At 42.0% G+C, this 23,688-nt stretch overlaps 1 protein-coding gene across 1 annotated transcript in view; it reads left to right on the top strand.

Annotated features, from left to right (window-relative positions):
- The first annotated feature begins 755 nt into the window (after positions 1 to 755).
- PODXL (podocalyxin like) overlaps positions 756 to 23,688 on the top strand; it is a 162,588-nt gene continuing 139,655 nt past the window's right edge. The window contains exon 1 of the mRNA XM_069765351.1: positions 756 to 963. Coding sequence (XP_069621452.1) covers positions 921 to 963 — 43 coding nt within the window. The 5' untranslated portion in view covers positions 756 to 920. The remainder of the gene's footprint in view (positions 964 to 23,688) is intronic.

Genomic DNA, 23,688 nt, shown 5'->3' with positions numbered 1-23,688 from the left:
GCCATGACTGATCCAGAATATAGGTCAGGGTAGCGCATGCTGCGATTTTTTTTTTATACGCGGACCATTGAGCTGGAATTCTGCACATGTAGGACCCCACCAATCACAAAGTACTAACGCAGCATAGCGGTATTTCATCACTTTACGAGAGGGATGAACGTTAACAAAAAAAAGTTCCCATTCACTGACAGCAAGCAATAATCTGGAACATGATTAGAAAGGGCAACACAAGCATTAGTAGCGGTATAAGATCCCAGTGCACGCAGCCTTATAACACATATATATGGAACGTATCAGCCCACCGGCATGGCGGATGAGCACATCTACAGAAAACACAAGATGGCCAGTCCCTAACGTGTCCTGTGATGTCAGTTATTGCTGATCTTGAGGAATTAGTAGACAAATGGGCTGCAGCTAATCCCTGTCCCCATAACTAGGAGGATCTAGCTGTCTGGAGCAGATTATGAAGGGTAGCGATCCCTCATAGACGCCATGGTAACAGGGGGCAGAGAAGGCTCCTCATTGTTCTTCACAGGCAGCGGAGTATAATGATTGTTTTAGCACAGGACTTCCTCAGCCATTCCTTTCAGAGAGTCATTTCCATTGAGCTGGCATCCTGCACATATCTTGGTGTGCTCTGCTGAAGGAGGAGTTTCCTATGTTATTGTTTTTTGGGGCAGGTCCACCCAACTTTTCTATTGGAGAGAGCAGAGTGGATTTGTACTTGTCAGATCCCCCCTGATACCTCCCCAGGCAGTCAGTGGGGGGTTAGAGCAGGAGCAGCAAGTGCCAGAGCATCACTGGCCATAGAGGGAATCCCACACTAAGCAAGTCCACAGGCTGCAGATAACACACCAACTCTGGGGGAGAAGATAGCAAGAGGGGCTTCTGTAAGATAAGAACACTTCAGGACAGCAGACATGACCAGGCTGGGCTATCTGCTGCCATTGCTCTGTGCTCTGGGTAAGTGCTCTCATGTCCCTTGAATTCATTAAAACTTCCCGCTTGGTTGGAGCCATCTCCTCCCCTCAAGATGAGGCAGATCAGTCACACAGTCCTAGGAGAGACCGGCTGACAATAGGCACTGGCTGTGGGAAAGGAGGACTCCCAAAGTGTGTGTAAATATATATATATATATATATATATATATATTATATACACGCACGCATATATACGTATATAATGGGTTTGTGTCGAGCAATATAAGGCTTTTTATCAAGGTTCCAACTTTCATCACATCTGCAGTTTTGTTCCTTTTGACTGAAATGGCCGGAGTAACACTTTGAGCATCTCGAATCTCATTGACAGCGATTTGCTATTGTGGTTCTGATAAAAATTTGGCAAAAATACCAAGAACAAACCCTCGTTTTGCAACTATAACAATACCTAGGACTTGGCTGTTTAGTTATTATTACTAGACCATGTTATTGTATTTTTCTCTGTTCTCCTATTAGGAGTTATTGTGCGAATTAGCCAACATATCACACTTGTCTTTTTAAATCTTTCCTTTTACATGTACTTAAAAGATTTTGTGGTATTTTCAAGAATAGCCAAGTGTCCAAAATGTACTGTAAATTGGTGATTCATGTGACTGTCTTTAGTACGTTTGTTGTTTTTTTTTTTATACATGTGTATTTTAAAAATATCAGAGTACATAGTATAAATGTTAGGTATATTTCTAGAAGTATTATTTAGCACATTTATAACAGCTAATATAGCAAGAGTGAATCCATTAAGAAACTGCATCCTTCCATTTATTCATTCATTTATTCAGTTAATGTTTTCATGTACTTCTGTCCACGTAAACCCCGTTCACATAAAGTCACATAAAAAGCTCTCGATATACAGTAGTTAAAGGTGATCATAGGTGTCTAGAAGTGGCATCTTGTACCACTGGGCCACAATATTGTCATTAGCTTTTCTATAGGGTTTCAAGGGATACCATTATTGGCATCATCCATAGGCTATAATGGCATTCTTTTAAATAGATATGTCATGAAATCCTTATACGGTAATTGACCCTTGTGATGGATGCCATAAAGTGGTATTTGTCTCCCATAGGCATCAATGTTTAAATAAACATATAGATGTAATGTTTTTTCTTTATTGGATTTTGGGAAAAACTGTTATATACCAGCCAGATGGAGGCCGATAGGATACCCTTTTGACATCCGTCTGATAATAAAGTCATATGGACACATGTACGTGTCAGGAGCTTTCCATGTGAACATGATGAACAAGATGAATTGTCATGTGCTGTCCATATGTACGAGTACACTGTGGGGTAAGGATCTCCAATGTAATATACTGTAATTTAGGCCAGTGGACCACAGCTGTTAGGTACAAACTTCTAGTATTGAAACTTCCATACGGGTTTACAAAGTAATGTACAAACAGCGCACCATGCATGTGTGGCCGCCCCAGCAGCCCTTGTGCAGGGAAAATGAGCACTGCAGAACTAAAACAGCAGCGTGGCCCCTTCATTCTCAATGAGAGAAGGTTCTAAACTTCTACTAAGTGTTCAAATTGGTCAGCCCCTTTAGACTTCACTTGCAAATATGATGCTCATTTTAATTTTTATATTTTCCAAATTTGTTTCTTCTTTTCTACTAATATTGATACACAAGATAGAATATTGTTACACTATTAAAAAACCATAACATACAACAATATATATTGCCATGGATGACATTTATGCAGCTGAACAAATACAGCTCTATCAATCTATGAATGCTGTACTATTACCCCTGATAAATGCAGAGCTATATTTGTTCAGTGACCCTATCCCATAGGGCTCCATACACACCATGGAGACAAAAAGAATGTACCATATTTTTCGGACTATAAGACGCACCCCAAATTTTTTTTTCAGAAGGAAAATAGGGAAAAAAATTAATGTGTCAAATGGGGGTCCGTCTTACAGTCTGAATTCAGCTTACCGGGTGGATCGGCAGCGCTGCTGAGCGTGGTCACAGGGGGTGTTCTGTGGTCTGACAATATGACTCCCATCCCAGGTTGGTGCGGCAGGTGCTGTGGCCTATGGGATATCCCATCCCAGGCTGGTGCAGCTGGTGTGGCTGGTGTGGGCAGGTGAGGCTGGTGTGGGCAGGTGAGGCAAGTTAGGGAGTGGTGCAGGGGGCCTCCGCCGGCATTTTATGAAAGCCCGGAGGCCTCACACATCCATTTCTGCGATGCGGTGGCCTCCGAGAAAATGACCGCCGGGGGTGGCGCATGCTCAGATTGAGATCTCGGTACCGAGATGCGGCTGCCATTTTACTGGAGGCCACCACATCGCAGCAATGGATGTGCGGGGCCACAGGGCTTTCATAAAATTCCGGCAGAACCACCCTGCACCACAGAGCACCACCGCTGAACCTGCCGCACCCGCTGCACCAGCCACAACAGCCTGAGAATGAAGTGTGATCATCACCCAGCAGCGTCGGACTCGGACCGCCGCAGAATCGCCCAACTCCTGCTGCTGCCACAGTATTCGTAAGTATATTCCGACTCTAAGACGCACCCCCATTTTCCCACAAAATTTGGGGGGGAAAAAGTGTATCTTATCTTAGTCTGAAAAATATGGTATTTGTGGCCTCTGTTGAGATGGTATGTGTTGATATATATTTTTTTCAATTGTACTGTTCTTTTTACTGTAAAATACTGCAAAATGCTGCCATAAGAATGTTAACTATATGATATATGTTTTTTTTCAATCGTATTTAGTAGATATATACAGTGGGGCAAAAAAGTATTTAGTCAGTCAGCAATAGTGCAAGTTCCACCACTTAAACAGATGAGAGGCGTATGTAATTTACATCATAGGTAGACCTCAACTATGGGAGACAAACTGAGAAAAAAAATCCAGAAAATCACATTGTCTGTTTTTTTAACATTTTATTTGCATATTATGGTGGAAAAGAAGTATTTGGTCAGAAACAAACAATCAAGATTTCTGGCTCTCACAGACCTGTAACTTCTTCTTTAAGAGTCTCCTCTTTCCTCCACTCATTACCTGTAGTAATGGCACCTGTTTAAACTTGTTATCAGTATAAAAAGACACCTGTGCACACCCTCAAACAGTCTGACTCCAAACTCCACTATGGTGAAGACCAAAGAGCTGTCAAAGGACACCAGAAACAAAATTGTAGCCCTGCACCAGGCTGGGAAGACTGAATCTGCAATAGCCAACCAGCTTGGAGTGAAGAAATCAACAGTGGGAGCAATAATTAGAAAATGGAAGACATACAAGACCACTGATAATCTCCCTCGATCTGGGGCTCCACGCAAAATCCCACCCCGTGGGGTCAGAATGATCACAAGAACGGTGAGCAAAAATCCCAGAACCACGCGGGGGGACCTAGTGAATGAACTGCAGAGAGCTGGGACCAATGTAACAAGGCCTACCATAAGTAACACACTACGCCACCATGGACTCAGATCCTGCAGTGCCAGACGTGTCCCACTGCTTAAGCCAGTACATGTCCGGGCCCGTCTGAAGTTTGCTAGAGAGCATTTGGATGATCCAGAGGCGTTTTGGGAGAATGTCCTATGGTCTGATGAAACCAAAATGGAACTGTTTGGTAGAAACACAACTTGTCGTGTTTGGAGGAAAAAGAATACTGAGTTGCATCCATCAAACACCATACCTACTGTAAAGCATGGTGGTGTAAACATCATGCTTTGGGGCTGTTTCTCTGCAAAGGGGCCAGCACGACTGATCCGGGTACATGAAAGAATGAATGGGGCCATGTATCGTGAGATTTTGAGTGCAAACCTCCTTCCATCAGCAAGGGCATTGAAGATGAAACGTGGCTGGGTCTTTCAACATGACAATGATCCAAAGCACACCGCCAGGGCAACGAAGGAGTGGCTTCGTAAGAAGCATTTCAAGGTCTTGGAGTGGCCTAGCCAGTCTCCAGATCTCAACCCTATAGAAAACTTTTGGAGGGAGTTGAAAGTCCGTGTTGCCAAGCGAAAAGCCAAAAACATCACTGCTCTAGAGGAGATCTGTATGGAGGAATGGGCCAACATACCAACAACAGTGTGTGGCAACCTTGTGAAGACTTACAGAAAACGTTTGACCTCTGTCATTGCCAACAAAGGATATATTACAAAGTATTGAGATGAAATTTTGTTTCTGACCAAATACTTATTTTCCACCATAATATGCAAATAAAATGTTAAAAAAACAGACAATGTGATTTTCTGGATTTTTTTTTCTCAGTTTGTCTCCCATAGTTGAGGTCTACCTATGATGTAAATTACAGACGCCTCTCATCTTTTTAAGTGGTGGAACTTGCACTATTGCTGACTGACTAAATACTTTTTTGCCCCACTGTATATGCAGTAAGTGCAAAAGTTTTAGGCAGTGATGGACAAATGGTGCAAAATAAGAATGCTTTCAAAAATAGAACTGTTAATAGTTTGTCTTTTCTCAGTTAACAGATTGCAAAGTGAATGAATAAAGGATCAATATTTGATGTGCCTGCCCTCTGCCTTAAAGTGAACCTGTCAGCAGTTTTGGCCTATATGAGTTACGGCCATCACCTTTCAGGGCTGATATATAGTATTCTATAAGGCTATACTGTGTATAAGCCCCAACCAAACTTGTAAGAGAAGAAAAATAACTTTTATTATGCTCATCTGTGGGGCGGTCCGAGTGGTGTCACTCTTCTTGGTCTGGCGCCTCCCATCTTCTTATGATTGCTGCCCTCCTGCTTGCTTTGTGTGGATGACGTCTCCCTGCATCATCCACACAGTCGCGCTCCTGTGCAGGCATACTTAGGCTACTTTCACACTTCCGTCTTTTGTCCTCCGTCGCAATCAGTCAATGTGCTTGCAGGATGCTTTTTTTGCCCATACACTTGTATTAGCGACGGATCGCGACGGATGGGCATCCGTCCTGCGATGGATCTATCGTGTTTTGGCGGACGCGACGCACAAAAAAATGTTCAATGTAACATTTTTTTGTGCAACATGTCCGCCATTTTCGACCACGCATGTGTGGCCGAAAGTCCGCCCCCTCCTTCCCGGCCTGCAGAATGGGCAGCGGATGCGTTGAAAAACTGCATCCGCTGCCCACGTCTTGCAGTTATTTCACAATGTCCATCGGTATGTCGGCCCTACGCATTGCGATGGGCCCGTACCGACGGAAGTGTGAAAGTAGCCTTATCTGCCCTGTTGAGGGCAGAGCAAAATCCTGCAGTGCGCAGGTATCAGAAAAGGTCAAAGAGCCCCGGCACCTGTGCACTGCAGTACTTTTCTCTGCCCTCACCAGGGCAGAGAACTACGCCTGCACAGGAGCGTGGTGCCGAAGACACTGTGTGGATGAATCAGCGACGCGTCATCCATAAGCAAGTAAAAGGGCAGTGATCATAAGAAGATGCGTCAGACCAAGAAGAGCGACACCCCTTGGACCGGATCGCCTCACACGTGAGAATAATAAAAGTTATTTTTCTTCTCTTGCAGGTCATGCTGGGGGCTTATCTACAGCATCATAGAATGCTGTATATAAGCCCTGAAAGGTGGTGGCCGTAAGTCATATCAGCCGAAACTGGTGACAGGTTCCTTTTAAAAACATCATGAAAGTACCAATTCTTCTAGGTACACTTGCATGTAGTTTATGGAGCAACAAAACAGGGAGGTTGAGATCAGGGTTCTTTGAGGGGACATAATAGCAGTTCCAGGACTACTACTGCTACTTCTTGACACACAAGATAGTTCTTAATTATATTGGCTGTATGTTTGTGGATGTTGCCTGGCTGCAAAATAAATTTGGAGCCAATCGGGTGCATCCTGATCATTTTACATGATGGATAAATATTTGCCTGTACTTTTAAGCACCGACTGCATAATCTTGACCAAACTTGATTATAGTTGGGTCCATTGCTTGCTACTAGTGATGAGCAAGTATGCTCGTTACTCGGGTTTCTCCGAGCATGCTCGGGTGGTCTCCGAGTATTTCAGTGTGCTCGGAGATTTAGTTTACATGTGGGGATTGCCTGTTTGTTAAGCAACCCCCACATGTATTCAAGCTGTCTAGCAGCCGCAAATCATGCCGCTGGTCAACATAAACTAAACCCCAGTAACGAGCAGACTCGCTCATCACTAGTTGCTACCAGTTCTGAGCTAATGTCACTGCTGGAAATGTTCCATTTTCAAAGGGAAATACAGGCAGATACTCATCCATCATGCAATACCTTCAGAAAGGCATCTTATTGGCAACAGTTTTCTCTGCAGAACAATCACTGCAATCATATAGCCATTATAAATTATCTTCATCGTAAAGAAGTTCAAGTACTCCTTAAAGTAATGATAAGGCCCAACAGAGCCCTAAGATGAACATTATTTAGTTTGTGTGGGATGACATGAAAATACAGTTTTGCCACAAGAATACAATTAACAGAATCTCTGTGGTCAGTTCTCCTTGATATGTGGGACAACCTCCCTGCAGAGTGCCTTCAAAAACTGTGTAAGTGTACCTAGGAGCCGGGCTGTGGAGTCAGTAAGCCAAACCTCCGACTCCGACTCCAAAGCACTGAAGGAGAAGCTCCATTACTGAGCATATATGTAAAGTTCAGCAAATATTCATCTCAACTAAAAGCCCAGATCCTTAGATCAGGAACAGAACAGACATTTGTAGGACATTTCATAATTTTCCCAAATTGTTATGAAAAATATTCTGTACATACTGCATTGAACTACTGTACCCAATGTGTTATATTTTTAAGAGTCAGAATCGGTCCATTTTAAACCGACTGACTCCTACTCCAACTCCACCAAAATGGACATTGACTCAAACTCCACAGCACTGCCTAGGAGAATTGATAATACTTTTATGCTGTTTTGAATGCAAAAGGCGGTCACACCAAAATGATTTATATTTCAGTTTCATTCATTCACTTTACATTTTGATTTGAATTAAAAAAAATAAATAAATTAAAAACACTTTTGCATAGTACTGTACACTGGAACCATTCATTGGAGGTGTAAGGAGAAAACAATGCAGCATTTGCATAGTACTGTACACTGGAACCTTTCATTGTAGGTGTAAGGAGAAAACAATGCAGCATTTGCATAGTACTGTACACTGGAACCTTTCATTGGAGGTGTAAGGAGAAAACAATGCAGCATTTGCATAGTACTGTACACTGGAACCTTTCATTGTAGGTGTAAGGAGAAAACAATGCAGCATTTGCATAGTACTGTACACTGGAACCTTTCATTGGAGGTGTAAGGAGAAAACAATGCAGCATTTGCATAGTACTGTACACTGGAACCTTTCATTGGAGGTGTAAGGTGAAAGCAATGCAGCATTTTTTAGCTTGTTCCATAATAACCAGTCATCTCTGTGACCTATCATTACAAATACATGTATGTTGGGAGAACTTGAGATGAAAACCACTGCTTGAAAAGTATGTGAAAGCTGTAATTGTTAGGCTTTGATGACATCAGTGTTATTTAATTCTACTGTTCTGCTTCTCATAGGAGAAGAATAACTAAATTAATGGCTGCTCAGGACCACGTACCAACACTAGCACCTGACAGACCACACTGACTAATGGAGTCTAGCATTTCACCAAACAAAATAACACAGGATGATGCAAGATTTTAACTGGTATTTTCATTAAAGGGAACCTGTCACCCCGTTTTTTCAGCATGAGATAAAAAATACTGTTAACCCCTTAGTGACAGAGCCAATTTGGTACTTAATGACCGAGCCAATTTTTGCAATTCTGACCACTGTCACTTTATGAGGTTATAACTCTGGAACGCTTCAACGGACCCCGCTGATTCTGAGATTGTTTTTTCGTGACATATTGTACTTCATGATAGTGGTAACATTTCTTCGATATTACTTGCGATTGTTTATGAAAAAAACGGAAATATGGCGAAAATTTGTAAAATTTTGCAATTTTCAAACTTTGTATTTTTATGCCCTTAAATCAGAGAGATATGTCATGAAAAATAGTTAATAAATAACATTTCCCACATGTCTACTTTACATCAGCACAATTTTGGAAACAATTTTTTTTTTTGTTAGGGAGTTATAAGGGATAAAAGTTGACCATCAATTTCTCATTTTTACATCACCATTTTTTTTAGGGACCACATCACATTTGAAGTCATTTTGGGCGGTCTATATGATAGAAAATAACGAAGTGTGACACCATTCTAAAAACTGCACCCCTCAAGGTTCTCAAAACCACATTCAAGAAGTTTATTAACCCTTTACGTGCTTCACAGGAACTGAAACAATGTGGAAGGAAAAAATGAACATTTAACTTTTTTTTGCAAACATCTTAATTCAGAACCATTTTTTTTATTTTCACATGTGTAAAAACAGAAATGTAACCATAAATTTTTTGTTATGCAAGTTCTCCTGAATACGCCAATACCCCATATGTGGGGGTAAACCACTTTTTGGACGCACCGCAGAACTTAGAAGTGAAGGAGCGCTGTTTGACTTTTTCAATGCAGAATTGGCTGGAATTGAGATCGGACGCCATGTCACGTTTGGAGAGCCCCTGATGTGCCTAAACAGTGGAAACTCCCCACAAGTGACACTATTTTGGAAACTAGACCCCTTAAGGAACTTATCTAGATGTGTGGTGAGCACTTTGAACCCCCAAGTGCTTCACAGAAGTTTATAACGTAGAGCCGTAAAAATAAAAAATTGCTTTTGTTTACACAAAAATGATCTTTTCGCCCACAAATTCTTATTTTCACAAGGGTAACAGGAGAAATTAGACCACAAAAGTTGTTGTGCGATTTCTCCTGAATACGTCGATACCCCATATGTGAGGGTAAACCACTGTTTGGGCGCACCGCAGAGCTTGAAAGGGAAGGCGTGTCGTTTTACTTTTTCAATGTAGAATTGGCTGGAATTGAGATTGGATGCTATGTCGTGTTTGGAGAGCCCCTGATATGCCTAATAAGTGGAAATCCGCCACAAGTGACACCATTTTGGAAACTAGACCCCTTAAGGAACTTATCTAGATGTGTGGTGAGCACTTTGAACCCCCATGTGCTTCACAGAAGTTTATAAAAAAGATTTTTTAGCCCCCAAGTTTTTATTTTCACAAGGGTATCAAGAGAAATTGGACACCTTAGCTCTAACCCTAGCCCTCGGCTTCAGGAAAATGGCCGCCGTGATCTCCATCTGCGCACGCCCGGCATCCCGTGGCCATTTTCCTGAAGCCCCGGGCAGCAGAGGACTCCATATGCGCACGTGCGGCCTCAGGAAGATGGCCGCCCCCACAGATCACCAGGGAAATAGCGCAGATCGCGCATTTTATCTTCTCCTGCCCAGTGGATTCAGAAGATGGGCATGCGCAAACCACTACGCCACCAACGGAAAGATATGCAAGATCTGGGGGAAGAAACAGCGATGTCGCCACGCCCATATGACCTGACCAGCCTGATTGACAGGCGAAAATGGCGACTTTGGTAAGTTATTTCGACAGCATAGGTGGGGAATCGGGGTACACAAAATACACTACAGTAACGCACAGCTCAGGCCCTATTTAACAGTATTTTTATCTCGTTCAGGAAAAAAGGGTGTGATAGGTTCCCTTTAATAACTTAGAGAGGGGTTTTGAACAGATTCTTCGACAATGTAGTCTTACTCTTTTTAACTTTTATAGCAAAGGCAGCTTATATCTAGTTTCTAGATGGTTCCAGCAAAAAATACTGTATAAGGTATTTTACAGTTCTTACAGGTGATGTGGGGAGATATGATTCAAGCAGGTTGAATTTAGCCCCTTAGTGACGGAGCCAAATTTTTAAAATCTGACCAGTGTCACTTTATGTGGTAATAATTCTGCAACGCTTCAACAAATCCCAGTGATTTTGAGATTATTTTTTCATGACACATTATACTTTATGATAATGGTAAATTTAGGTCAATATGTTTTGTGTTTATTTATAAAAAAAATCAAAAATTTGAGAAAAATGTTAAAAAAATTACAATTTTCTAAATTTGAATGATTATCCCTTTAATCCAGATGGCCATACCACAGCAAACCATTAATAAATAGCATTTCCCACATGTCGGCTTTACATCAGCATCATTTGTAAAATGTTATTTTATTTTGTTAGCATTTTAGGAGGTTTAAAAATGTAGCAGCAATTTTTCTTTTTTTTCAAGGAAATTTACAAAATTTATTTTTTTAGGAACTTATCCATGTTTGAAGTGACTTTAGGGGTCTCATATATTGGGAAACCCCCAAACCTGATACCATTTTAAAAACAGCACCCCCTATTTTATTGAAAACTGCTGTCAGGTAGATTATTAACTCTTCAGGTGCTTTACAGGAATTAATGCAAAGTGGTATGACAGAAATGAAAATTTGTATTTTTACCACCTAAATGTCTCTAACTTCTGAACAAATTACTACAGCAGTCAGACTCTAAGGCCGCGATTTGGTCATGAATTGCCACCACAAACATCAGGACCACAAAATCATGATCTGAGGGCACCAATTTGGATAAAGAGGAAGCCCCCACACTCTGTTAACCATTTATAGTGATGTAGTCACTATTGACAGCAGCATCTAAGGGGTTAAACAGATTTGGACGGTGCAAACACTGATCGTGGGTGATGCAGCAAGTTGTCAGCTATAGTGGACAGCCGACAGATGTTGGATTGTCACCTGTATGGGGAGGCTATTCTCTTATATCTCAGGTCAGTTAAAAGACGTATTGGCTGTCATTAAGGGGTTAGATGTCTGATCCTTTTGTTTTCATGGGAGACTGGCCACTGCCAGAGGTGTCTACCAGTGGATTACTCTGCTCACCCCATAGAAAACACATGAAAGTTCGGCCCAGTGTTCATGTCTATGGGGAAATAAGGAAAGCTAGCTGTTGGTTGAACAAATGTTGGGCCAACAGGTTTCAAAGGTGTGGACAGCATTTATGTCTTACACTATGATGATAGCTTTAGGTTTCAATTATCCTTTGACCTGATGAACACCCTAGTTTGAGGTGGAAACATATTGTATTATTGCATCAGTTACGGGATTATACTCGTATAACTTCATTAGAGTTTTGTTCTTCATTATAGCCATGGAGGCATTGTAAGTAAAAATGGTCACTTTTATCTTAGATCAATTTTTGTTTGAGTTCATGTAAGAAAATAGTGGAAGGCGTTATTACTGCTATTGAGTCCCAACATGAAGTCTTAAGTTACGAGCCTGAAAATTTGACGGTGATGTGAACTGAGTGTAAAAAAAAAAGTTCAGTGTGTAAAAAAAAAAGAGCTTTTCAGTTGCCCACACTCATGGAAGAATTCGCTCTATCTTACAGCTATTCAACTTTACATCTGATCTATTTAATGCCTTTTACCAAAAATAATAGTGAATAACGCTGTGTACCATCATAATAGGAAGAATAAAGTCTGTGATGTAACCCAAGTGCAACCACTGAAAAGTTATAAGCACTTGTTGTATCAAACTACATCAAAGAACTTGTAAGCCCAGTACTAAATGGTTTCCTTTGTGTGGCGCCTGATGTAGGAAGCATTTTCCTGGTAAAAGTATTCAGTATATTATATCTGTATATGTGTCCTCACTATAGTTAGATTAGGAAGAATAATCAGCCCACCATACGCAGATTTATAAATGCATATACAATATATGCTTCTAACTCCACGAAAGCGAACGATGTGCAACCAGTCTAAATCATTGGTAGTGAAAACCTTTCACTGTAAAATACCAAATGTAACATTCATCTATGTGACTAAGTGAGAAAGTAATGATTGCTAAATGTCAGCGAATGTGCTGTATGTGCCAACTGTCGTATTCCTTCACCTGCTGTGTCTACGTGTCCCTGTTTCCCATGTGTGTTGTAGAAAATGGAGGGCAGGGATTTCCTTCCCCATTGTCTTGTGCTATGTTTATCATTGTGACCTCGCCACAATGCTTTGGTTTATAATAGTCATTATATTACACCAGAATTGTCCAGCTGCAAGCATTTCTTCAGTAGATATGCTATTAAATATTAGAATTGTTTCTAGAAGAGGATATGGAAATATTTAATAGAAGGAAGAAGTACAGTAATTTCACTGGAGGAAACAACTGGTACATAAAAGGGTTGTTTCACAATGACTTCCTCTGTCCATATACCCTCTTAGGGCCTATACGTAGGGGTCAGGGGACCCGTCTAAGTATGAGTTAGTCGGGTTCGACCGAACTTTAGTCCAAAGTCAAGTTTGGGTACTTGAACTGTACTCGAACTTGAACCTTGTAGAAAGCAATGGGGACCTGAACTTTGGCACTGGAAAGCTCCCTCTCGCTCTCCTTCTCTCTCTCTTCCTCCTCGGACTCCTGAATTGTATATGGACTTACAGGAGAATTCTGTGTTTGGAGTTCAGCCTCTTACTCTATGTGTCCGGTACGAACCCCGATCTTTACAGTGCGGGTTAGCTCATCTCTGCCTATAAGGATTAAAGAAGGTATTGGTAAAGCCCAAGTTCACACCAAGAGTAGTAGAATGGTACATAGTCACAAATGCATTTTTTACAATAGGACTCTATGAGTAATGTGTCCACAGTAAGCCTGTACAATGGAATATGTTGCAGCCTTCTTTAAGAGGTATACACTGGGAGCTTTTTCTAATTTTTACATGAATCAGAGGTTAATACTCTGTTGTGAGCAGGGCCTAAGAGCAGCTCCTATTCTGACTGTCCCATCTATGAATTAATCTGTTGGTCATTCCTTTGCAGCCATTACATTTATTCTTAGGAGTATTTTGATACTTTTTGTGGGACTTATCTATATATATAATTGCCTAAGGTCCACTTCCGTCTGTTTCTAACTTTATTATTATTATTATTTATTGTTATAGCGCCATTTATTCCATGGCGCTTTACATGTGAGGAGGGGTATACATAATAAAAACAAGTACAATAATCTTAAACAATATAAGTTATAACTGGTACAGGAGGAGTGAGGACCCTTCCCGTGAAGGCTCACAATCTACAAGGGATGGGTGAGAATACAGTAGGTGAGGATATAGCTGGTCATGCAGCGGTTTGGTCAATCAGTGGTTACTGCAGGTTGTAGGCTTGTCGTAAGAGGTGGGTCTTCAGGTTCTTTTTGAAGGTTTCGATGGTAGGTGAGAGTCTGATGTGTTGTGGTAGAGGGTTCCAGAGTAGGGGTGATACGCGAGAGAAATCTTGTATACGATTGTGGGAAGAGGAGATAAGAGGAGAGTAGAGAAGGAGATCTTGTGAGGATCGGAGGTTGCGCGTAGGTAAGTACCGGGAGAAGAGGTCACAGATGTATGGAGGAGACAGGTTGTGGATAGCTTTGTACGTCATGGTTAGGGTTTTGTAGTGGAGTCTCTGGGCAATGGGGAGCCAGTGAAGGGATTGACAGAGGGGAGAGGCCGGAGAATAGCGGGGGGACAGGTGGATTAGTCGGGCATCAGAGTTTAGAATAGATTGGAGGGGTGCGAGAGTGTTAGAGGGTAGGCCACAGAGCAGGAGGTTGCAGTAGTCAAGGCGAGAAATGATGAGGGCATGGACTAGGTTTTTGCAGATTCTTGGTTGAGGAATGAACGGATTCGTGAAATATTTTTGAGTTGAAGTCGGCAGGAAGTGGAAAGGGCTTGGATATGTGGTTTGAAGGAGAGATCAGCATCGAGGATTACCCCAAGGCAGCGAGCTTGTGGGACTGGGGAGAGTGGGCAGCCATTTACTGTAATGGATAGGTTCGTTGGGGGGTCACGTGAGATGGGGGAAAGATGATGAATTCTGTTTTGTCCATGTTAAGTTTGAGAAATCTAGCAGAGAAGGATGAAATAGTGGACAGACATTGAGGGATTCTGGTTAGTAGGGAGGTGATATCTGGTCCAGAGATGTAGATCTGTGTGTCATCAGCATAGAGGTGATACTGAAAGCCATGAGATTCTATGAGCTGTCCCAGGCCAAAGGTGTAAATGGAGAAGAGCAGGGGCCCAAGGACTGAACCTTGTGGGACTCCGACAGATAGGGGGCGAGGTGAGGAGGTGGTGTGTGAGTGGGAGATGCTGAATGTCCGGTCTGTTAGGTATGACGAGATCCAGGATAGGGCCAAGTCTGTGATGCCAAGGGATGAGAAGGTCTGTAATAATAGGGAATGGTCCACTGTGTCAAAGGCAGCAGACAGGTCCAGGAGGAGGACAGAGTAGTGTTGCTTGCTCTTGGCAGTTAAGAGGTCATTGGTGACCTTAGTTAGGGCAGTTTCAGTGGAATGGTGTGACCGGAAGGCAGACTGTAAGCGGTCAAAGAGGGAGCAAGAAGAGAGATGGGTGGACAGTTCAAGGTAAACGTGTTGTTCCAGTAGTTTGGAGGCATAAGGGAGAAGTGATATAGGGCGATAGCTAGATACAGAGGATGTGTCAAGAGAGGGCTTTTTGAGAATAGGTGTGATGGAGGCATGTTTAAAGCTTGAGGGGAAAACACCAGTTGTTAGTGATAGGTTGAAGAGGTGGGTTAGGGTTGGGATGAAGACTGTGGTGAGGTTTGGGATGAGGTGGAATGGGAGTGGGTCAAGTGCACAGGTGGTGAGATGCGATCTTGAGAGTAGAGTGGAGAGTTGATCTTCTGTAATGGTGGAGAAGTTGGTTTTGGAGGTGGAGGGCTGGGAAGTCGGGAGGAAGGGTTCTGGGGGTTGTTGACCATAACTGTCTCTGATGCTATCAATCTTCTGCTTGAAAAATGAGGCAAAGTCTTGAGCGGAGATAAGTGGGGAGGGAGAAGGTGCTGTGGGACGGAGGAGAGAATTGAAGGTGTTGAATAACTGTTTAGGGTTGTGAGACAGAGAGGATACAGTATGAGAGATGAGAAGTAGGTTTGTTTAGCTGTGGTGAGTGTGGTCTTGAAAGTCTGTCTGTCACGGAAATCTCGGGTCGCTGATTGGTCGCGGCTGGCCGTGACCAATCAGCGACAGGCACTGTTGAGCTGTGAATTGGCCCCTCCCTACTACCCTCCAGTCAGTGCCTCCTCCATACTCCCCTCCAGTCAGCGGCCACATAGGGTTTTAGCTCTCCGTTAACGCTGCTATTAACCCTGTGTGACCAACTTTTTACTATTGATGCTGCCGATGCAGCATCAATAGTAAAAACATTTAATGTTAAAAATAATAAAAAATCATTATATTCTCACTTTCTGGCACCTTTCCCGCTCCTCGCGACACACTGGTCCTAAGAATGCATTGCGGCAATGACTCGAGATCACATGGCGGTCTCGCGAGATGATGACGTAGCTACATGATCACGTGTTATTGCTGAAAGGCATTACTGGGAACGGGGAGCATCGCTAAAGGCCTGGGCTGGATCCGGGGGCTGCCAGAAGGTGAGTATATAACTTTTTTATTTTAATTGTTTTTTTAACAGGGATATGGTGCCCACACTGCTATATACTACGTGGCTGTGTTATATACTACGTGGGCTGTGTTATATACTGCGTGGCCTGTGTTATATACTACATCGCTGTGCTATATACTATGTGGCTGTGTTATATACCATGTGGCTGTGCAATATACTACGTGGGCTGTGTTATATACTATGTGGGCTGTGTTATATACTGCGTGGGCTGTGTTATATACTGTGTCGCTATGCTATATACTATGTGGGGTGTGTTACATACTACGTGGCTGTGCAATATACTATGTGGGCTGTGTTATATACTACATCGCTGTGCAATATACTACATGGGCTGTGTTATATACTGCGTAGGCTGTGTTATATACTACGTCACTGTGCTATATACTACGTGGGGTGTGTTACATACTATGTGGGCTGTGTTATATAGTACGTGGGCTGTGTTATATACTACGTGGGCTGTGTTATATACTACGTTGGCTGTGTTATATACTACTTGTGCTGTGTTATATATACTAACTGGGCTGTGTTATATACTGCGTGGGCTGTGTTATATACTACGTCACTGTGCTATATACTATGTGGGGTGTATTACATACTAAGTGGGCTGTGTTATATACTACGTGGCCTGTGTTATATACTACGTGGGCTGTGTTATATACTACGTGGGCTGTGTTACATACTGCGTGGGCTGTGCTATACTCTACTATACATATTCTAGAATACCCGATGCGTTAGAATAGGGCCACCATCTAGTAAAAAATATAGTTTGTTAGGCTCAATAAGTAAACAATCTGATTTCAGGCTATTAATGAGCACAAATTCATTATATACAGGTCAAAAGAAGTTCATTTAATGGCTCATTCACACCACAATGTCCAAGCAAAACATTAATATGATCTTTATATCCACATACAGCATGCAAGATTTAAGCAACACATACTCTCTTTAAACAGCACAATGTGCTACTAAAATGACGATTTCTTGTCTAGCATGAATGATCCACTCAGTGGAAAGACAAGCATGTTCTATATTCATTGGCTGATCACAATATGTTTGCATGGGTCAATGGAAGAGAAGACGCTTTCTTATGAACGCTCACTTGACGAATATTGGCCTTTGTAAATGTGCTTTTAGAAGAGAAACAAGCGCACATAGGGTGATACGGTATACAGCAGAGGAAGTTAGAGTGGGGGTGGTCTTGACGAGAGGGGTGCTCACCTGATCAGGTTGTGAATGTCACAACCCCATTGTATACCCATGGAGTATATAGCTGCTGCCGTCACAACAGCAAATGGAAAAGGAAATTCTCTTCTGCAAATATATTGAGGAATAAGAGGTGATGGATATTTCAGGTTGACTGCCCTGCTGCTGGAACAGTAGTCATTCCATGCAGTGGTAGTATTTAAGCATAGCTTTACTATGTATTTCAGCAATTCAAGTTCGTACTGAACTCACTTAAAAGAAATTGTAGTCTTTTATTATTTTTAAAGTTTGATATAAACTTGAAATGTTTTATAAAGCTTTTATTAAATAATACTTCAGCGTGAAATCACTACTGTTCACGCAGAAATAACGCAGAATTGTCCATCTCCTTTTAGTCCTCAATATATATGAGCTTTTAGGCTTGAAGGTGGGAGAGTTGTTTCGCAAATACATTTTTTTTTAATAAAGCCTCCCATACACATTAGAAAGCTGTCTGCCAAACGATGACTCATTGGGCTGTCAATGAATGCCAGAGTATGCCCATAAATATGTTATGGTGTCCCATCAGTGTCAGACTCAATGCTTAAAATACCACGCCACCATTTTTTTTTATTTCACCACTCGAGTGTAATCACTAGTAAGTTCTTTTCCCCCCATAATATACTGTCCAGTCGCCATCATCTTGTGTTCTTAGCGACGCTTCTGTCATCTTCTGAAGTTTATGACCTTCCACATTACTCAAGTGATTGCTGAGCAAGCCGTAGGTCACTTCTCAATGTAAGTCTATGAGAGCCAGAATAAGCCTCTCATAGATTAACCCCTTAGTGACAGAGCCAGTTTGGTATTTAATGACCAAGCCAATTTTTTACAATTCTGACCACTGTCACTTTATGAGGTTATAACTCTGGAATGCTTCAACGTATCCCACTGATTCTGAGAATGTTTTTTCGTGACATATTGTACTTCATGTTAGTGGTAACATTTATTCGATATTACATGCGTTTATTTATGAAAAAAATGGAAATTTGTCAAAACAAATTTAAATTTAGCAATTTTCAAACTTTTAATTTTTGTACTTTTAATCAGAGAATCATATCGCACAAAATAGTTAATACATAACATTTTCCACATGTCAACTTTACATCAGCACAATTTTGGAAACAATATTTTTTGGTAAGATGTTATAAGGGTTAAAAGTTAACCAGCGATTTCTCATTTTTCCAACAAAATTTACAAAACCATTTTTTTAAGGACCACCTCACATTTGATGTGAGCTTGGGGGGTCAATATAACAGAAAATACCCCAAATTGACACCATTCTAAAAACTGCACCCTTTAAGGTGCGTAAAACCACATTCAAGAAGCTTATTAACCCTTTATGTGCTTCACGAGAAATAAAGTAACGTGGAAGGAAGAAATAAGCATTTTACTTTTTTCACAAAAAATTTACTTTGGAACCATTTTTTTATTTTCACAAGGCTATCAGGAAAAAATGGACCACACAATTTGTTGAGAAATTTCTCCTGACTACGCCGATACCTCATATGTGGTTGAAAGCCACTGTTTGAGTGCATGGCAGGGCTCAGAAGGGAGGGAGCACCGTTTGACTTTTTGAATGCAAAATTGTCTGGAATCAATGGTGGTGCCATCGCGTTTGGAGAACTCCTGATGTATGTAAACAGTGGAACCCCCCAATTCTACCTCCAACCCTAACCACAACACACCCCTAACCCTAATCCCAACCCTAACCATAAACCTAACCACAAACCTAACCCTAACAGACCCCTAACCCTAGTTCCAACTCTAACTGTAATCCTAACCATAACCACAACCCTATTTCTAGCCCAACCTTAACTTTAGCCTAACCCTAACGCTAGCCCAACCCTAACCCTCTGTCACAATAATGCCAAAAATGTCATATTGTGAGTTTAGTTTCAGAAGGTTACATGGCTTTCTACATACACACTGCAGCTGCGACCTCCCTTTCTCTCCCCTGCCTTTGCTCATACCACAAACAAAGCCTATGGCAGAGATACTGTGCAACTTGATACTAATGTGTGAGCAGGGTGTGGCTTTTAAACTGCAGTGACCAATCCTATAAAACCACTTGTCCCCCCTCGACCAAGGAATGCCTTGGTCTGGGGGCTTCCAAAAACATAAATAACTGGGAAAAGAGTGCATATCATTACTCAGGCTATTCAGTGATGTCACGACAGAGGGCATATCTTCACCCCTGCCGAGCTGCTGTTAGCTTGCTTCCTGGGCCAAGACTAAAAAACTAACAGCAGCTCGGCACAGCTGTTCTAATGCACCTGGATGTATCTCCTGAGCAGACGGCCGACATGCTGATATGAAATGATCTGACCGACCTGTAAGTGTTTTCTTTCAATGTTCATCCTATTTTATTTTGTAATCTGCAATGAACACATGATTTTGTCTTCTTTGTAATATATTTTATACTTTTTAAACACTGCCTAACTTTTTATGGAGTAAAATATATAATTTACTAGCTGTTTCTTCCTGCTCTATGAACAAACTGTCGCTTCCTCTGAAGTGAATCACACTACTGATTTGGGTTGGCTCCAGACCCGTTAACCTTCGGTGGAATCGGAGCTGGTGGCAGCATACTTTGTTCTGTGTGATTGAGAATCTTTGTAGCGACTGCGGCATTGATAATTATTGTTCCCGCCTGCGTGGGAGTAGTTATATTGCCCTCGCTGCAACGTACCCAATAGCCAGTACATAGCAGGCAGCCTTTCTGGCGACTAATTACCCTAGGTGCAGTACCTAATCTGACCTGAGGGTAAAGGGGGCACCAGAGAGCTGCAAGTTCTAAACCAGAACTGGGAAGTGGGACATAGATAAATCCCCTTCAGAAGGAACCAGGGGCAATCAAACAACCCCGGTCCATGACAAATTGGTGTGAGTAGTGAGGACGATTCAGGTATCCTCCCCGGGATCCCTGACATATTGTTGGGATCTGTGACATATTGTTGGCAGCATGGTGTGAACCGTGACACCCTCATTTTAGCCCAACCCTAACTTTAGCCCAACTCTAACCCTAATGAAAAACGCAAATAAATACATTTTATTTTATTATTTTTACCTAATTAAGGGGGTGATAAAAGGGGTTTGATTTACAATTTTTTTAATTTTGATCACTGTGATAGGGTCTATCACAATCATCAAAATGAACCAGTAGGATAAAATTTCCTATTGTTGCTGAGTGCCGGCTGGTAGATCTCAGCGGGTGCACTGCGCATGTGCCTGCCATTTTTGTCCAAAGAAGACGCGGCCTGGGGGACTTCACGGGGGGGAGGGGGTGTTTGCAGGGACAACGGAGGTACTGGGGGAGGGATAAGAGACCCCATTTCTCTCTCCTCTGATGTGCGATCACATCAGAGGAGAGAGAAGTTAAATGCGAAATTCGACTTTTTCTCTTTTTGCAGTCACTGTTATTCGGTTAATAACGGCGATAGCAACACTGGCGCCAGTAAAAACCGGCCTCAATCATGTTCTCTGGGGTCTCGGCTACCGGGGAAATTCTGACTCTGAGGGGCGCTATACACATTTCTTGGTCCAGGACACTGATATGGTCAATAGGTGACATTATGCCAGCCTACTAGGGATTTAGTATATTGAGGGCTGTTTATGTGCTGGGCTGGGTAGGACCGGTGATAGTGTAGGGAGATACCCTTTCCAGTCAGCAGCTGGGGCTTTTTGGTGCTAGCTGGTGTTAAGCTTACCTGCTTACCTGCTTTACCTGCTATTCTTTGTATTATGCTGCTTGCAAGTACTTTCCGTTTTAGGAATGCATCCACTATGTATTTCCTTTAAGTAGAGGGCTTTTCGGTCTCTTTCGTCCCGCTACATTTAGCCCAACTTGGGTCTCTCCCTAAGGTGGCTAGCATGTGTGTATCGCTTGCTCACCGAGCCCCACTCCATACAGCCAACCAATTCCAGCCCTGTGCTGATGAGGGCCTAAAGCCCGAAACACGTGTCCACAGGTAGGAATTGGTTGGCTGTGTAAATTTAGAAACTTATCCGCAGCATTGCACGCTTGGCGGTTCCAAGCGCTGTGGATTAGACTGGGGTGGAAAGAGATGATTTGCATAGCTCCGCCTACTGCAAAGGATTCTGGGTAAACCTGCTATTCTTTGTATTATGCTGCTTGCAAGTACTTTCCGTTTTAGGAATGCATCCACTATGTATTTCCTTTAAGTAGAGGGCTTTTCGGTCTCTTTCGTCCCGCTACATTTAGCCCAACTTGGGTCTCTCCCTAAGGTGGCTAGCATGTGTGTATCGCTTGCTCACCGAGCCCCACTCCATACAGCCAACCAATTCCAGCCCTGTGCTGATGAGGGCCTAAAGCCCGAAACACGTGTCCACAGGTAGGAATTGGTTGGCTGTGTAAATTTAGAAACTTATCCGCAGCATTGCACGCTTGGCGGTTCCAAGCGCTGTGGATTAGACTGGGGTGGAAAGAGATGATTTGCATAGCTCCGCCTACTGCAAAGGATTCTGGGTAAACCTGCTATTCTTTGTATTATGCTGCTTGCAAGTACTTTCCGTTTTAGGAATGCATCCACTAAGCTTACCTATAGTATTTTGAGATTATTTGGCAGCATTGTCCAAGTATTGTGATCATTATACACGTACTATAGGTGGTGAGATAGATAATTACGGTTTGAGTACACCTGTGACATTGGGCAGTAACCTTGGATTAGTCTGCCACAGTTGCTTTTTCCTAGCACCTATGCTGTATGACTTTCTGTCCTGTGTGCTGTGGACTGGGGGGCCCATTGGGGTAACCATACTTCTCATTATTGTGGTGTGCTTACACATTGTGTGTCATTTATCATGAGCTCATCCATGTGTATCACCATTTATTGGTATCCGACCTATGAAGGGTTATAATTGTGGTCAGTGACCACTATTTACTATATGTGGCATGTCAGTGTAATTTTGTGCAATATAGTGTCTGTATAATGTTATATTGTGGACCCGCCACCTCTACTCATGTGGTGGAGGTCTTTTAAGTGTTTTGTGTGCTGTTTTGTGTGCTGTTCTCAATAAAGAAATTGATTATTTTGTATATTATTATTGTACTGGTGATCCCATTTTTTTGGTGTACCTTTTCTTTTTTTACTGTATACACATTTATCAGCGCCATTAAAAAGGCGTGGTACCACTTTGTCCTTTTTTAAAAAAAATTTACCCTCAGAATGGTGGCATTAATGTATGTTCCCTGCCTGTAGTAGATTACCAGCTGCCATTTTCTGCTGTTCTCGGCGACACTATGGTCATCTTGTGCAGTTTGTGGCCTTCTGGATCACTCCAGTGTTTGATGTGTGGACCAGAAGACACTTCTCAATGTCAGTCTATGAGAGCCAGAAAGAGAGTTTGTGATAGTTACCTTCTGACTAGTCAGAAGTTGCTGTCACAGATGGTGGTGCGGGACCGTAGCAGCGCCATTAAGAGAAGAAGATGGCAGCTGGTAAATATCTTACTTGTAGAAGGGAATAGACATTAGTGACACTCTGGCAGTGAAAAAACACTGGAGTAGTGCTTTAAATGAATATAAACTACAGTGGCTCCATGCTTATATGTTGCTCATAGACCTCAACATTCAGCTCATGAAAAGAGAACAATAATACTGTTGATCAGGTTGTAGGAGGATTGTCATGTTCTTTTTAGGTAGCAAAGGCAGTTGTATCCTATGTGGCTGTCTATCTTGCCTCCCCTTTAAATGGATACAACCAGCAAAAAACACTCAATAAATAGTATTGATGGAAAAGTGAGACCTAATGAAAAGTAGGGTCTATGCAAAGAATAGTGACAAAGTTTCATTATCTGTAAAAAATAAATAAATAAATAAATAATAATAAATCAAAAAATAATTTCTAACCTTCTCTGTGCCATATGTATACTCTATCTGCACTAGAATTTAGTGTCTTGCCCAGATCAGTTTGCAAAACTGGATTAAAAAACGTATATGGCTGCCAGATTGGCCGCAACTATAGATGCAAATGAAAAAGTCAGATGATTTTTTTTTTCAATCTCACTCCTGTAAACTTTAAAAAAATGTTTTAAATGTACACAGGGGTATGACAAATC

Source organism: Ranitomeya imitator, chromosome 4 (genome assembly GCF_032444005.1).
Source record: "Ranitomeya imitator isolate aRanImi1 chromosome 4, aRanImi1.pri, whole genome shotgun sequence".
Classification (NCBI taxonomy): Eukaryota; Metazoa; Chordata; class Amphibia; order Anura; family Dendrobatidae; genus Ranitomeya; species Ranitomeya imitator.
This window is presented reverse-complemented; position numbering and strand designations above follow the sequence as displayed.